General features: G+C 39.6%; 2 protein-coding genes across 2 annotated transcripts; both read left to right on the top strand.

Annotated features, from left to right (window-relative positions):
- Positions 1–668: 668 nt before the first annotated feature.
- LOC147536206 (uncharacterized) lies at positions 669–3,308 on the top strand. The gene is made up of 2 exons (XM_086643746.1): positions 669–2,098; positions 2,335–3,308. Exons 1-2 carry the CDS (start codon positions 965–967, stop codon positions 3,076–3,078), a joined length of 1,878 nt encoding a protein of 625 aa, XP_086499872.1. The 5' UTR covers positions 669–964; the 3' UTR covers positions 3,079–3,308.
- Positions 3,309–8,850: 5,542 nt separating this feature from the next.
- LOC147536205 (uncharacterized) lies at positions 8,851–17,177 on the top strand. The gene is made up of 3 exons (XM_086644728.1): positions 8,851–10,095; positions 10,284–10,949; positions 16,852–17,177. Exons 1-3 carry the CDS (start codon positions 9,370–9,372, stop codon positions 16,921–16,923), a joined length of 1,464 nt encoding a protein of 487 aa, XP_086500854.1. The 5' UTR covers positions 8,851–9,369; the 3' UTR covers positions 16,924–17,177.
- The last annotated feature ends 531 nt before the right edge of the window (positions 17,178–17,708 follow it).

The following is a 17,708-nucleotide window of genomic DNA, read 5'->3' as shown; positions in this document are numbered from 1 at the left end:
AAAGACGAACACTTCTCGGTTGAACGGGAGGGAAAAGAAATCCCCCATGGACGTCTGACACACAAGCTGTCCGGCGTTGGGCTGCAATCTTCTCACAAGACTGGACCAACGCTGGGTCGATCGCTGAGACCATTCCATAAATCTGACAAATGATTTTGTTTCCAACAAGTAAATATAAATGATGCAATAAAAATTTTCTACTAGGTCTAAAACGGAGTAGATAATAAATACTGTATCTCAGGAGCTCCTAACCTTTGCTAGCGATTCTTGATGCTTCACCGTTATAAGTATGTAGTAGATTCAACTTTTAGTTAATATAACCATGATAACTAACCACAGTTATGGATCATCAAATACCACAATAACTACCATATTAGAAAATCAATAACCACAACAATCGATGACCATTTTTTGGATCATCAAATACCACAACAACTAACACATAAGAAAATCAATAACTACAACCATTACTACTTCTTTTTCCTCAATAAGGAGTTGGGCCATTCGATTACTGACCGTAGTTGGAACTTCTTATGTTGTGTGAATGGTTGTTTGGATTATATGTGGTAGATGTATAGTACTAATGCTAATAGTAATGGTACGTGTTTTCTCTTATATAATTAGTTAGTGGGGGTGGGGTCCCAAAGTTTTTTTTTTTTTTTTGATGAGGGTGGGGTCCCAAAGTTAGTTATTGTAAAGTGATTTTGGGAGTTGGAAAAGGGTAGACTCATGTTCCTCCTTGAAGCTACAAGGACCAATCCCAATAAAAAGAACAAGAAAGTCTAAAAACCTAAAACTCTAGGGTTTAAATGGATACCTCCTAGGCTCCTACCCATACCCTATTTAAGAGTTTAAAACATACTAACTAAAAAGTAGAAAAATTCTAGGGTTTTATTAGTTACTAGTAGTAGTTCTCATTAAAGAACCAGTTCGTTCCTCTCTCTGTTTATCTCCTCTAACAACAATGAGACCTAAGCTCATCTCCATAACCAGAAGGTATTTCAGATTATCCTCCTCCTCCTATATTTCTTCTTCTTCTTCTTGTTCTAGTTGTATTTTTCAGAGTAGAAATCATGCATCATCATCATCCTCCCCTTTGTTTAAAAACACCAGCTCTGATAACTCCATCTCATCAGCATATAATAAAGATCTTACCTTTAAATCCTTCTCCTCCCCCACTTGGGTTAAAAACATAAAAAAAGAAGAATCCCCAAATCAGAAGTTTCCTTCTTTCTCTATCTTGAATAGGTTGATTCGTGCTCAACCCATCAATTATTCAGATTTAAGATGGGAAGAAGATAGTGGTCCCATGACTGACTACTTAACCAGATTGGCTTTGATCATGGAAGGTGTGCTTTCTAAATCATACCCAGATGTTGATAAACAAACCATTAGTGCAATGCTTTTGATTATAATATCAGAGTTGGAAAATGGTGGACTTGTTAAATTGCTTGATTCAATTCTTGATGATAACAACAACAACAACCCATCTCCAAATTTTAATCAAGGTTTGTGGGAAACAGTTTGTGATGTAAGTTATTCAATATTTGAAGATATGTGTGAGGACATGGTATTTGTTACAGTGAAAACAGTTCGGGATGTAAGAGAAGGTATGTTTAGAGACATGATATTCGGACGGACAGAAGGTGAAATAGAAGAAGAATTTGAAGAAGAAGAAGAAGAAGAAGAAGAAGAAGAATTTGAAGAAGAAGAAAAAGAATTTGAAAACGAAGAAGAATTTGAAGAAGCTATCAGAGCAATTTTCGAGAATGTGGAAGACAAGAATTTGAAGAAGAAGAAGAAGATTAAGTATAATATTTATGGTCTTGATTTATCAGATCCAAGGTTTGCTGAAATTATTGATCGAATTCATGAAGCGGATAAGCTCATTAGTACCCCTAGAGAACCCCCCAAAGAGATCAATGGAAAATGCAAACTGGTTCATGATAAAATCTTGTCATTGAAGACTGACCAGGAGGAAGATTTAGTACTATCTTCACTTTTGACTGAATGGACTGAGATTCTTCAACCCAATAGGATTGATTGGCTCACTTTGCTTGATAACATCAAAGAAAGAAATTTGGGTTTATATTTCAAGGTCAGTTGTTGCTTATCCCACTTTTTTGTTTCTCATTTTTAACCCATAGTTTTCATTGATATGCTATATATTGTTGTAATATACGAAAATACTCAATTGCTAACTTAAAGTCCTCCTTATTGATATATAATGTGTGTAAAACTTATTCAAAATCGGCGTAAAATACTTGATTGACTTCCGTAGATTTATTATATAAGATAGAACGTATATATATCTACTTCTGCCTTATGGTGCAGATGGCTGAGCATGTCTTGGACGAGGATTCTTTCAAAGCAAACAGCCGTGACTACTTGAAGCTCGTGCGCGCTCATACCAAGGATAATCGATTAGATGATGCCGAGAGAATTCTTAGGAAGATGACTGATAATGGTGGTATCCAACCGGACATCCTCACATCCACTATCTTGGTTCAAATGTACAGCAAGACAAACAATGTAGAACGTGCAAAGGCAGCATTTGACATCATGAGTCGAGGTTTTCCACCTGATATTAGAACCAACAAACCGACGATCATGACTGTATTAACTGCAACCCAAAGGATTGATACCGAGATGCAGTTTTTTGCACGTATGCAAGCCGATTTGGAGTCTGGCACGTTACTTGTCAAGGCCAATGGACAAGCTGGTGATCCAGAACAAGCAAGACGCAACATCTATAATACTATAAGGTTGTGTTATAGAAGACTAGTGCGTGATCCAGAACAAGCAAGACGCACCATCGATATTATGATAAGACTGGGTTATAGACCAGATGACAGGTGCACTTCAAACATGCTTGCAGCTTATGAGAACAAGAATCGTTTAGACAGGGCCTTGAATCTATCTTTAGAAGATGAGAAGTGCTTTGGGGTTGTGACAGGTGGTTTAGTGTACAGTGACAGGATTGATTGGTATCGAGCGCTGGAGCTATTAGTTGATGAAGAAGAACTTTTGAGGAAGGTGATTGAGAAAGGAGATACTCCTCCTTTGAAAGCTATGTAGCCAGTCTCAACGGCCCAAAATCTCGAGTCTCGGCTTTCTCTCGAGACGAGACTTGGCCGAGACACCGAGTTAGGGTTTGGTCGAGAATCTCGGGTGTCTCGACCGAGATCTTTAAACTTTTTGAAATTTTAAATCCAATTGTATGGAGTACTACTTATTACCTTTTTTAAACTAATTATATTCTTAATCAACATGAGATAAGTAGCAATAATATTTATTACCTTCTTAACTACTTATTATATTCGTAACAGAACTGAGACAGAACCGAGACAAAACCGTCGTACTATTTATTGATGCCTTGTTATAAACTGTCGCCTACTCATTACCAATTGTTATACTGTCACTAATGTTTTTTTTCAACGAACTGAGACAGAACCGAGACAAAACCGTCGTACTATTTATTGATGCCTTGTTATAAACTGTCGCCTACTCATTACCAATTGTTATACTGTCACTAATGTTTTTTTTTCAACATTGTCCTTGTTTTCTTACCAGTAGAATGCCTAATGTCTCATTTTTGTTGTTAAAAATTCACCCAGAATTCCTCTAAGATCCAATGTTAAAAATTCACGCCCAAATCGGCGGATTTTTGCCCAAACCCGTCCCTAATGGGGTGGGTTTTACCGATCCGTTTATTAAACGGTTCAGATTTAGTATGAAGCTAAAAAAAATCGAGTTCGGAACGGGCTTGGTATTAGATAGCAAACCCCGCCCTGAACTGATTAGTATGTTATATATAAAAAAAATGGGTGAGAGGGCCAAAAACAAGACCTTATTAATACAAATAGTCCACTCATCTCCCAAAATGAATCAAAAGCCCAAAAACATAAACCGACATCTCTAGGGAAATTTTTTTTTTTGCTTCTTCCAACTTTAGGTGACAATGAATTAAACAAAGCAATTAGTCTCTCTCTCTCTTAGACACACAAACGCACGCACACACATCTAGACACACACAAACGCACGCACACACATCGTATCGTATCATACATATTATATTAAGTGTGTCACAGTTTATATTTGAAGATAAAAAATAAAGAATAACAAAAAGTGGCAACACCTAAATGGAAAAAAAAAATCATTAAGGAGATATAAAGTTCAGATATTTTGGAATTTAAACATAGATGGAAACACATAATTCAACTGAAGCAACCCCACAAGCCGAAGGAATACACCTTTGCATTTGATGAAATGAGGTCAACATGTTGCAAAAATGCAGCATATTGTTTATCATCAAGAATCTTACAATTTATAAATAGGACCAAAGGGTTGAACCTTGGTTTCCTCTCTCGAAAATACGGATGCCCGACGAGTCTAACATTTTGCTCGAAGCTCAGTGTAAAGATTTGGGAACCTAAAGTGCGCACTTCAATGAAGGACATGGCACCCGATCTAAACTCTAGCTCACGCTTCTCTATGACGATCTTGATGTGACACCCGATCTAAACTCTAGCTCACGCATCTCTATGACGATCTTATGTGACTCAACGAAAACATCGATAATCACACAATATGAAACCTGACTACGCCATAAAACTGGGTGTATCGTCCAAAATAAGTTATTAGAAGTTAATTATTTCATGTTAAGGCTTTAACAACATTCATTTAGACATTTCAACAACAACAAAAAAAAAACATTCATTTAGACACATCAACCCCTTTTCAATGCGTCAGTGTGCCTAAAGTGACATACATAAAGAAACATTATAAACTACAGATAAAGAGACAACAATAACAAAATTGAATTATTTCTCAAATGGCCCCTAGTTTATGACCAATAAATCAACAGGAACCCTAATGACATCACCTTGTCTCAGATGGTAGGAGGTCCCGTTTTGCTGTTGAGCCAGAGAGATAACTCCTCTTCCTGAGTCAAACCACAAGAACAACAAAAGTTAATATGAAATATCTGGTTTAAGGATCCTTGAAATATCTGGTTTCTGATTTATTAGATTCTTCAAGATATGTTTCCTCCTTTGAGGACTCTTGAAGCCCAAGTCTATTAAATACTTAACATCTTTGCCGACTAAGCTCTTTGATTAGATTCGGGATTAAGTCGGTAAGCATTTGACACACTTCTATCTCCGCATGTTTCGGGATTAAGGTGTAGGTCTTGCTTACGTGGGCCCCTTATTCTTCTTGTAAATCCCAAGGCAGACCTGGTTGTATTTGAGGCAGGACAAAACTTAAGGCGCCTAGAATAATCGTATCGACACCCTAATTCTGGGCTTGAGTGACAGACCCCATCCGCATTCAACCTCCCAGTTGCCTTGACGCGGATTGACCCACTGAGCGTCGATTTTTTCTTGACTTACTAACCTCAATCAACTGATGATCATTTTTTTTATCATCAAATACCACAACAACTAATGCATAAGAAAATCAGTAACCGTCCACCACCCTTTGGTGCAATTGCGATTGTTTCCAACTTTTGAATTGCAGTAGCAATTGTTTTGGGGAAGTTTCTATGTTTGAATCAATTCCTTTCAATAAAAAGTACTCAGATTTCTCTCTTCACTTTCTCTCTCAAGAATTCTGTTGAACTTCAATTCATTTGGGATAGATTTCTGGTGAGTATTTAGTTGAACTTCAGTAACTCGTATTTTTGTTATTGTTTGCCTTTTTCTTATCAAAAGTTTTTGAAGTATCTCTGGTGTTTTCAGTTGTTAAACAAAATTAGTGTTTATTTCATGACTTTGAAGGAACAAATGATTAGTTAAACCACTGTATATGAAATCCTTTCAGTCAAAGAAAGGACACAAATAGGGTTTAGATTATATTCATTGTTAAGTTTTTCAGTACCTAGTTTTTGTTACCGTTTGATCTTGGTGCATTAGTTGTATGTGAGACCTTATTTCAGCTCAAATCAATCAAACCTAAATTGTTTCTCAAGGAAAATTAAGGTGAGTAACAAGAATAAATATTTGTTAAGACTCTAAACAGTTGTCTATTATATATAAGATCTTCCTAGGAATGTGAATGTCATGTGTACATGGACTCAAAATTACCTTATAATGGTTAATTTGTCAAAAATGGTTGATTAGTAGGCTTGAATGTTAATTAAGTTATGATTGATCAGTAGCTTGAACGATAATTAATTTTATGCAGGGTTCTCCATTACCGATGTTGCTTGACGATGAGCTCTCTTGTGGAGGTAGAAGTTGCTAATGGAGCAACTAATTTGGTGGATGAAGAAAAGACATAGGAGGTATCTCAAATTTTGTGTTTTTTTTTTTTATTTGGGATGTGTTTTTCTATTTTGGATACGTAGTAGTATTATAAGTCTTCTGCTGCAACTTTTCCTTTGACATCTGACACTAAAGCTATATTATTTTTTGTTTGAATTTGCACCAATTTTTTCATAAACTGATAGTCGCGATCTGTTTCTCCGTATAGTACTGGACTCATTGGTGTCATTGCATTTGTGTAGGTATTTAGTGAGGAAGTATCAAGCGAGCCACATAAATTGAAGAGATAAATTTAATAGTGACGACGAATTTGTTTTCCTTGCAGAGCCCCATAAAGTGGTTTTTAGAAGTGGTGCACTCTCAGAAGTGGTAACAGTAGATTGAATGATCTATGATAGCTCGCTTCCAAGCTATCGAGTTAGTCTTAAGTCTTGCCATTTTGAAATTTCTGACTTTTGGTTAATGTAACAAATTGTGATTATGAATTACTACTAGAAATCCCAAAGATCATTGAAATAAGACTGTAAAACTAGGAGACAAAAATTTGACCACAATGCACTGCAGTGGCTACTATGTATTTCACACATTATTTACTTATATATTTAGCAACCTTGAATGTATTTGACAACTATGAATATTTGAAGGCTATTCTGGTTGGATCATTTTTAAAAAAAAATTTGGTTTCTTTCGACGTGTTTTCTACATATGGTGTTATGAAGAGGTGAAATTCTTATCGTATCATTATTAGTTTAGGTCCCTTTGTAGTTGTATTTTTATATGAGTTGAATCCGGGCTTTACCCTAGTATAATATAAAAATGTAATAAGTTTGTCGGGCTTTAGGCTCCTTTCATGTTGTCGGGTTTTAGGTTTCTTTCAATATGATTTAAATTAGGCGATTATCGTGCTCATCACATCTTCATGATGTATCAATGCCTTGTAACGACTAACGTAGATCGTAGTCGATTTCTCAAAAAAAAGAAAAGAAAATCAGTAACCACAACCATTACTACTTCTCTTTGCTCATTATTAAGGAGTTAGACCATTCCATTAATGGTATGTGTTATTTCCTTCTTTGTAAAACTCAGTTCGAGCAGTGTCCCATTTTTTTTGGAGCGGTTATAGACGCCTTCTAAAAGTGTTGTGGGGGCGTCCTCTCTGTAGGCGCTTCCCATAATTTGCTTAGGCACCTCCACTAGCGCTTCCCTCTTCTTTACCACTTTTACGTCAGTTTCTTTCTCTCTCAATGTCCAACTTAAAAATCAATCATAGCTTAAACCTAACCATATCCATTTAATCTATCAACAAAAACTCATTAATCAATCAAAGATTAAAAATCATGAAATATATCAAAAACTAAGATATCTTTTAAGATCTTCAAGCTTAAGGAAATAAAAAAAAAAACCATTATTTTTCAAGCTTAATGTGTTAGGTTTTGTTGAGACGAAGAAACACTAGATTGGGGAAGAAGAAACCAACCCTAGATTTGGTGATGAAGATCGAAGCCCTAGATGAAGCATGAAGGAATCGAGTTTTGTGAAATTTGTGATGAAAAACCCTCGCCATGTCCTTTGTAAGTCCGAGACCCAAAGCATGGTCTCGGACTGGCCCAGTCTGAAACCAATCGGAGTGGATAGTCCGACTCCTTTTGGACTGGTCCAATCAGAGACAATGCTTTGGGCCTCAGACTAGTCTAGTCCGAGGAGAGATCAAACCCTCTTGGGAGGTGTCTACAGCAATTTGGGTAGGCCCCTTTAGACGCTCCCTTTTCTTTTTTTTTTTTTTGTTTGTTGACGAAGAATCTTTAAAGTGTCTTTGGGAGTTGGACAATGCTAGATTCTTGTTCCTTCTCCAAGCTACAAGGACCAATCCCAAAAGAAAGAACAAGAAAGAATCTCACTGTCTATATTTGTTTTGGATTTACTCTTCTTTTTTTTTTCCTTTCATGTTGGTGGTTTAGCCATTTAGGGATGGGCATTATATACTATATATGATTTCTCTTTGATAGGGTTTAAGTGGAAACCGACTACCCACCCATAGCTCATTTAAGAGTTTAACATCTATTATATAAAACAGAAAGGAAAACGATGACTGGGACAAACATCCTTTTTTAATAAGGGATATTGTCTAGAGGCCCTTCTCAAAATTTAAAATACAGTCCTTCGTAAAGATAAAGTTACCTATTTGAAAAATAATAACCGTATCCTTCTTAGAAATAAAATAACTAATTTAAGAAAAAAAGAAATAAAATAATTTTCAAGGGTTCAAAAAAGAAATTAAAATCTCTCTATCTCAATAAAATAATAACTAATTTAAGAGAAATAAAGTTACTTATTTAAACAACAATAATCTTTTCCTTCTTAGAAATAAAAATTCTAATGTAAGAAAAAAAAAAAAAAAAAAAATTTCAAGGGTTCAAATAAGGAATAAAAATCTCTCTCTCTCTCTCAATAAAATAATAACTAATTTAAGAGAAAATAAACAAAAAAAATAATACAAAAAAATAATAACTAATTAAAATCTCTCTCAAGTGTCCGTGTCCTAGGGCACGGATATACGCTAGTCACTATAATAATAAAACTCTAGGGTTTTATTAGTTAGTTCTCATTAAAGAACCAGTTCTTTGCTTGATTGTCTTCAACCTTGATCTCTAACAACAATGAGACCTAAGCTCATCTCCATAACCAGAAGGTATTTCAGATTATCCTCCTCTATTTCTTCTTCTTCTTCTTCTTCTTCTTCTTGTTCTAGTTGTATTTTTCACAGTAGAAATCATGCATCATCATCCTCAGCATATGTAATAAAGATGTTACCTTTAAATCCTTCTTCCCCACTGCCACTTTGCTTAGAAACATAAAAAAATCCCCAAATTTGTTTCCTTTTTATAGTAGAAATCATGCATCATCATCCGCCCCTTTGTTTAAAAACAGCAGCTCTGATAACTCCTCCTCATCAGCATATAATAAAGATGTTACCTTTACATCCTTCTCCTCCCCCCCTTCAATTCATTCTTTCTATATCTCTGTCTTTAATTGTGTGATTGGTGCTCAACCCTTCTTCTTCAATGATTCAAATTTAGAAAATTGGGATGAAAATGGTGGTCTCATGACTGACTTCTTAACCACATTCACTTGGATCATGAAACGTGAGCTTATTGATGACTACCCAGATACTGATAAAGAAACCATTAATGCTATGCTTTTGATTATAATATCAGAGTTGGAAAAAGGTGGACTTGTAAAATTGCTTGATTTAACTTCTGATCATAACCCATCTCAATATTTTAATCAAGATTTGTGGGAAGCAATTTGGGATGTAAGTAATGTAGTATTTCGTATTATGATATCTGCTAAGGGAAATTTTAATGAGAGTAGTATTCCTTCTAGTTATGTTGGTACTATAAGAAGAGGTACTTTGAGAGAGATGATATTCAAATGGAAAATAGCTTATTTGCACGAATTTGAAGAAGAAGCTATGAAAGTAGCTGGAGAGACAGTTGAGAATAATAATAATAATGTGGAAGAAGAGAAGAATAAGAAACCTGAGATTAAGTATTATATTTATGGTCTTGATTTATCAGATCCAAGGTTTGCTGAAATTATTGATCGAATTCATGAAGCGGATAAGCTCATTACCCCTGGAAAACCCAAGAAGATCAATGGAAAATGCAAACTGGTTCATGAAAAAATATTGTCATTGAAGACTGAGGAGGAAGATTTAGTACTATCTTCACTTTTGACTGAATGGATTGAGATTCTTCAACCCAATAGGATCGATTGGCTCATTTTGCTTGATAACATCAAACAAAGAAATTTGGGTTTATATTTCAAGGTCAGTTGCTGCTTATCCCACTTTTTTGTTTCTCATTTTTAACCCATATATAGTTTTCATCGATATGTTATATATTGCTGTGGTATTATGCGAAAATACTCAATTGCTAACTTACTTATTGATATTTCATGTGTGTAAACTTATACAAGATAGAACGTATATATATCTACTTCTGCCTTGTGGTGCAGATGGCTGAGCATGTCTTGGACGAGGATTCTTTCCAAGCAAACAGTCGCGACTACTTGAAGCTCATGCACGCTCATACCAATGATAATCGATTAGATGATGCCGAGAGAATTCTTAGGAAGATGACTGATAAGGGTGGTATCCAACCGGACATCCTCACATCCACTATCTTGGTTCAAATGTACAGCCAGACAAATAATGTCGAACGTGCGAAGGCAGCTTTTGACATCATGATTCGAGGTTTTCCACCTGATATTAGAACCAACAAATCGATGATCACGACTATATTAAATGCAACCCAAAGGACTGATAACAAGATGCATTTTTTAAATATGCAACCCGATTTGGAGTCTTGGACGTTACTTGTCGAGGCCCATGACCAAGCTGCTGGTGATCCAGAACAAGCAAGACGCAACATCGATGATATGATTAGATTGGGTTATAAAAGACAAGTTCGTGATCCAGAACAAGCAAGACGCACCATCGATGATATGATAAGAATGGGTTACAGACCAGATGATAGGTGCACTTCAAGCATGTTTGCAGCTTATGGAAACAAGAAACTTTTAGATAATGCCTTGATTCTATTTATAAAACTTGAGAAGTATAGGGTTGTGACAGGGCCTTCTGTGTATAGTGCCATGATTGATTGGTGCCGGGAGCGGGATGTCACGGGATAAAGTTTTCGCTCCTACTTTAGCACCGTGCGGCACTTGACTTAGTTTCCTCCTAAGTACAAGTCTAAGCCTTAACCTTTCAAATGCCTAAGTAACCTTGACTAAATAGGCAAAGACCCAAGAAAGATAAGCTTCCAAAGTGTGCACAAACTAAAGAGAACTTTGATCTTTATTACTAAGAACTCTTTGTATACAAGAAGGCTTTTGGGCACGTTTCCCAAGTCACTCAACTCTCACACTATTGCTTTGAATCCTTGCTTGGATGCTTTACAAATGAGGGGGTGATCCCCTATTTATACTAGTTCCTATATACAATGGATGGCTAAGATTTATCCACATGTAACACATCTAATGGTGATGGAAATCTCTAGATTACTTGGGCTCCAAGTATCTCTAGGAAATATCTTCTTCCCATCTCTAGAAAACTCCTTGGGCTGGGCCAAAGAAGGAGCTCCAACTATGTACAAGTGCAGCCTGGTCCAATGGTGCTGTTTGGGCTGCTGTCTAGGCTGCTGTCTAGGCTGCTTGGCTGCTGTTCTTGGGCGTTTTGGCTGCTGTCCGGCCCAAGTATAGGCTGCTGTTTGGGGGTGTTTTAGATGGGCTGTGACATTCTCCCCCACTTAAGCCGCAGACGTCCTCGTTGCGGTCTCCTCATGGTACTTGGCGATAAGTTCCCTATGTTGCCATAAGGTGTCTTCATGCTCCCAGCTTGCTTCACTGTCTGGTAGCCCCTTCCATCGCACTAAGTACTCCTTATAGACGCGTCCTGCTCTGGAAACCCGCCGATGGGACTCGATGCTTTCTACCTCTTTGTCAAAGGAGGTAGTCATTGTCACTGGTGCTCTGCTGCTCTGGCCTCTGGTTGCATCTTCTGGATCTGCATGATATGGCTTGAGGCAGCTTACATGAAAGACGGGATGGATTTTGAGATGTGTTGGAAGTTCCAACCTGTAAGATGCCTTCCCGACCTTCCTAAGTATGGGGAATGGTCCCTCATACCTCCTGATCAGCCCCTTGTGCACCCTTCGAAGGGACTTGAACTGATTTTGGTTGAACTTGAGCATTACCAAGTCTCCAACCTGAAACTCCAATGGACGCCTCTTTTGATCGGCATATTTCTTCATCTTCTTGGCGGCCTTTTCCAAGTAAGATCTGGCAACGTCAAGCTCCTTTTGCCATCCTTTGGCAACCTGGAAAGCTGCCGGGCTTGCACCCTTATACCCACCTGCAAGAGTAAGTGGGGTAAGTGGTTGTTGGCCTATAGCCAACTCAAACGGACTATGCCCAGTTGATTCACTCTTCTGCAGATTATAGCAAAACTGGGCAATGTCTAGGAGCTCCACCCAATTCCTTTGGTTGGCTGTGACGAAGTGCCTTAAGTATAGCTCTAAGAGTGCATTGACCCGTTCTGTCTGTCCATCTGTCTGAGGATGGAAGCTCGTAGAGAAAGATAGCTCCGACCCAAGCAACTTGAATATCTCCGTCCAAAATTTGCCAGTGAATCTTGGGTCCCGATCACTAACAATGTTGGCAGGTATACCCCAATACTTGACTACATGCTTCACAAATAACCTTGCGGCTTGTTCGGCAGTGCAGTCGGTAGGTGCAGCGATGAAGGTAGCATACTTGGTGAACCTGTCAACCACCACAAGTATGGATCCTAACCCATCAACTTTGGGTAAGGCAGAAATGAAGTCCAAAGAGACACTTGCCCAAGGCTTCTCTGCTATAGGAAGTGGCTCCAATAGTCCTGCTGCCTTCTTCTGCTCCACTTTATCCTGTTGGCATATGAGGCAGGTTCTCACATAGGATTCCACATCCTCCATCATCTTTGGCCAATAGTACCTCAGCTCGAGCAATGCCATAGTCCTCCTCTGGCCTGGATGTCCTGCCCACCTGGTATCATGACATTCCCTTAGGAGTGTCCGACGGAGATCCCCGTACTTTGGCACATAAAGCCTGTTCCTTTTTGCAAAGAGAAGACCATTATCTACCCAGAACTTCTTGGTCTTCCTTTCACGAGCGGCCTGCATTAGCTTCTGTGCATGGGAGTCATGTTGAAGTCCCTCTCGTATCCGGTCCAAGTATAAAGTATCGGGTTGACTGACTATTGCACAAAGCCTTGAGGATGCTAGCTCTGCCTTTCGACTTAGTGCATCAGCAACATGGTTGGTGCGGCCTGGCTTATATTCCATCTTCATGTCAAACTCGGCTAGAAAGTCTTGCCACCTGGCTTGCTTAGGACTTAATTTCTTCTGGGTCTGGAAGTAGCTTGTGGCAACATTGTCAGTGTATACTGTGAAGAAGTTGCCCAGAAGATAGTGCCTCCATGTCCTTAAGCAGTGCACCACAGCTGTCATTTCTTTCTCTTGGACCGTGTAGCGCCGCTCCGTATCGTTAAGCTTCCGACTTTCATATGCAATGGGATGACCCTCCTGCATAAGAACCCCTCCAATAGCAAAGTCAGAAGCATCTGTATAAACCTCGTAAGGTCTAGTATGATCTGGCAAGCTAAGTACGGGCTCTTTCATAACAGCTTGCTTTAGATCATCAAAGGCAGCTTGGCATTTATCAGTCCACAACCAAGCTTGGTTCTTCTTCAGAAGATCAGTGAGTGGGGCAGCTCTTTTGGAATATCCCTCGATGAACCGCCGGTAATAGTTAACAAGCCCCAAGAAGGACCTTAGTTGGGTCACTTTGGTTGGCTCCTCCCAACCTTGAATGGCTTGTATTTTCTTCTCATCCATCCATATTTTTCCTTCTCCTATCCAATGTCCAAGGAAGGCAACCTTGGTGGAAGCAAAGGAACACTTCTCTCTTTTGACATAGAGAGAGTTCTCCCTTAGTACTTGAAAGACAATTCGTAGGTGTTTAAGGTGCTCCTCCATGGTATGACTATATATTACTATATCATCAAGGTAAACAACTACGAATTTGTCTAAGTAAGGATGGAATACCTTGTTCATGAGGGTGCAGAATGTGGTAGGAGCATTTGTTAAACCAAAGGGCATAACTAGAAATTCATAAGCTCCATACCTGGTGACACAAGTGGTCTTGGGCTCATCTCCTTCGGCTATTCGTACCTGATAGTAGCCTGACCTCAAGTCTAACTTTGAGAAGATCCTTGCACCACCTAATTGATCAAACAAGTCCTCCACCCGAGGGATAGGGTATTTGTTCTTTACTGTCACCTTGTTCAGTGCTCGGTAGTCGATGCATAGACGTAGACTCCCATCGTGTTTCTTTTGAAAAAGCACTGGCGCCCCATAAGGTGATTTGGAAGGTTGGATGAATCCTGCATCAAGTAGCTCCCTGAGTTGCTTCCTCAGCTCTGCCAACTCAGGAGGTGCCATCCTGTAAGGGGCCAAGGCAGGTGGCTTGGACCCCGGCTCCAACTCGATCTCATGGTCCACCTCTCTCCTTGGTGGAAGCTTCTTTGGCAGCTCATCTGGCATAATGTCCTTGTATTCCTCAAGGACTGCTTGAACTTCAATAGGGACTGGTCCTTCTGCCCCATCAGGTTCCTCTTTAAGTGTGGCAAGGAATGTCTCTTCTCCTTTGGCAAGTCCCCTGCTAAGCTGTATAGCTGAAAGAGATCCTCCCTTTGCCTTTGCCCGAACGACAGGTACCATACATGGTGACTTCTCATCATGGATGCTGACAACATTCAAGTAAGGGCTAATGGTTGCTTTGGCATGCTCCATGAAATCCAACCCAAGGACAACCTTGAAGTCATCCATGTCTGCTACCATGAAGTCCACAGTACCACTCCAGGTGCCAATCTTTAGTGGTACATTCCGTGCTACTCCATGCACGGTCTTAGGAGGCGAGTTCACTGCCTTCATCTTACTTGCGTCTCCTTCATACTTAAGTCCCAATCTTCTAGCCTCATCTGGGACTATGAAGTTATCTGTGGCTCCACAATCGGTCATGGCCCTAGTAGCTTTCCCACCAAGTAGGATGTCAACATACATAAGGCTCCTTCCTTTCCTGAGTTTGGTGGGTTGAGTTCCCTTGAGAGCATTGAGACTAATAGAACCCATGTGTGGCTCTTCTTGGCTTTCATCAGGTTCGGTCAGTAGAGAATTGAGTTTAGCTCTCATGGGACATTCATAGGACACGTGGTCTCCTGCGCACAGGAAGCATTTCTTTGGACGGGCTGTCGTCTTCCACTTGCCCTTCCAGTCCCTCGGGCCCTTCTGACCTTCCTTAGGGGCATCTCTACGGGTGTCCCTTGGTGATTGCTTGCTTTCTCCCCCACTTTTGCCCTGGTTGCCTTTAGATGGTTTGGTCTTGGCACTTTGGTCAGACCTATACGTATAGTCATCAAGCTTCTCTACAGTACAAAGGGCGGTGGGTAGGTCTTCAACCCCTCTTCTACGTAGCTCGGTTGCAGCCCAGGGTTTAAGACCATGGAGAAAGAAGTAAAGTCGGTCTTCGTCGGTCATGTGGGTTATATCAAGCATAAGGGCATTAAATTGTTTAACATAGTCGGTGATGCTACCTGTATGCTTGAGATTCATCAGCCTATCACGGGCCCGATACTCAACATTCTCTGGGAAGAATTGCGCTTTGAATTCCTTTTTGAAGTCTTCCCAAGAGTCCATCCTGCAAAGTCCCTTCTCGACGTCGCCTGATTTGCGTCGCCACCATGTTAAGGCATCTCCCTTCAGGTACATGGCCGCTGTGCTTACCATGGATTCTGGGTCCTCCAGATAGATAGCCTTGAAGTACTGCTCCATATGCCATATGAAGTTGTCGACCTCTTTGGCATTCCTAGCTCCAGTAAAGCTCTCAGGGTCAGGCACCTTGACCCTTGGTCCTTCCCTAGTTGAGGGTCCTTCACTATTTGCCACAGCTTTCTCTAGTAGAACAATCCGGGTCTTGAACTCCTCAAACTGGGCATGCATCCTCTCGACCGCAGTGGAAGGTCTGGCTATAGCTACCATCTCCCTCTTGAGTACCTCCACGGTAGTCTCTACGGACTTCTCAAGATTGGCTATAGCCTCATTCTGACTACCCATCACCTTTTCTACCTCTTCACTGAGGTCAGGAAAGGCTTCTTCAACCTTCACGACACGTCCCAGCAACATGTCAAACTTGGTCTCTAGTTGCTCCAACCTTACCTCTATGGACGCATCCCTTTCTGCAGACTTCTCTCTAGCAGACTTACCACCCTTGGCCTTGGACCGTCCTTCCTTCCTTGGCTCTGGCAGAGTAACGTTCTCCACTTCGCTTGACATAGTTCCGACGTGGCTCTGATACCAACTGTCACGGGATAAAGTTTTCGCTCCTACTTTAGCACCGTGCGGCACTTGACTTAGCTTCCTCCTAAGTACAAGTCTAAGCCTTAACCTTTCAAATGCCTAAGTAACCTTGACTAAATAGGCAAAGACCCAAGAAAGATAAGCTTCCAAAGTGTGCACAAACTAAAGAGAACTTTGATCTTTATTACTAAGAACTCTTTGTATACAAGAAGGCTTTTGGGCACGTTTCCCAAGTCACTCAACTCTCACACTATTGCTTTGAATCCTTGCTTGGATGCTTTACAAATGAGGGGGTGATCCCCTATTTATACTAGTTCCTATATACAATGGATGGCTAAGATTTATCCACATGTAACACATCTAATGGTGATGGAAATCTCTAGATTACTTGGGCTCCAAGTATCTCTAGGAAATATCTTCTTCCCATCTCTAGAAAACTCCTTGGGCTGGGCCAAAGAAGGAGCTCCAACTATGTACAAGTGCAGCCTGGTCCAATGGTGCTGTTTGGGCTGCTGTCTAGGCTGCTGTCTAGGCTGCTTGGCTGCTGTTCTTGGGCGTTTTGGCTGCTGTCCGGCCCAAGTATAGGCTGCTGTTTGGGGGTGTTTTAGATGGGCTGTGACAGGGAGCTAGTGTTTGATGAAGAACTTCTGCGGATGGTGAATGAGAAAGGAGATACTCCTCCTTTGAAAGCTATGTAGCTGGGTCTCAAGGGCCCAAAATCTCGGGTCTCGGCTCTCTCTCAGAGACGATACTTGGCCGAGACACCGAGTTGGGATCTGGTCTAGAATATCAGGTGTCTCGGCCGAGACAGACCCGAGACAACATCTTTTAATTTTTTGAAATTTTAAATCTAATTGTACGGAGTACTATTTATTACCTTCTTTAACTACTTATTGTATTCTTAATCAACATGAGATAAGTAGCAATAATATTTATTACCTTCTTAACTACTTATTATATTCTTAACAGACCCAGTATTGATGCCTGGTTGTAAACTGTCGCTAATACGCGTTACCAATGGTTTTGTACCGTCACTAATGTTATTACTTTTTTCAATATTGTCATTGTTTTCTTACCAGTAGAATCCTTAACATTTTTTTTTTTTTTTTTGTTGAAGTAGTAGAATCCATAACATTGATAGACTACTCTTTCAAACACGCAAAAGACATACCAAAAAAATATAATTATGTCTCATTTTTTGTTTTGTTAAAATTCACCAAGTATGCCTCTAACATCCAAAAAGAAGGTTTTAAAACTCCAAAAACCTATTTCAAAACCCATATCTAATCCAAAAGATGGTCTCAATGCATAATATCGTATCGAGGCAACAAAGCTAAATTTGACCCCCTTATATATATACTCCACCTCTTAGAAACCTCAAGCTTTTTTACTTTTACTTCTACTTCCATATTGTTTTACCAATCCAAACAAATCAGATTTTCTTCTCTCCTATCAAAACTGAAAAAAACCACCTCTCTTCACA

Source organism: Eschscholzia californica, unplaced genomic scaffold, assembly GCF_041429995.1.
Source record: "Eschscholzia californica isolate CP2 unplaced genomic scaffold, dmEscCali1.0.p SCAF_5, whole genome shotgun sequence".
Taxonomy (NCBI): Eukaryota; Viridiplantae; Streptophyta; class Magnoliopsida; order Ranunculales; family Papaveraceae; genus Eschscholzia; species Eschscholzia californica.
This window is presented reverse-complemented; position numbering and strand designations above follow the sequence as displayed.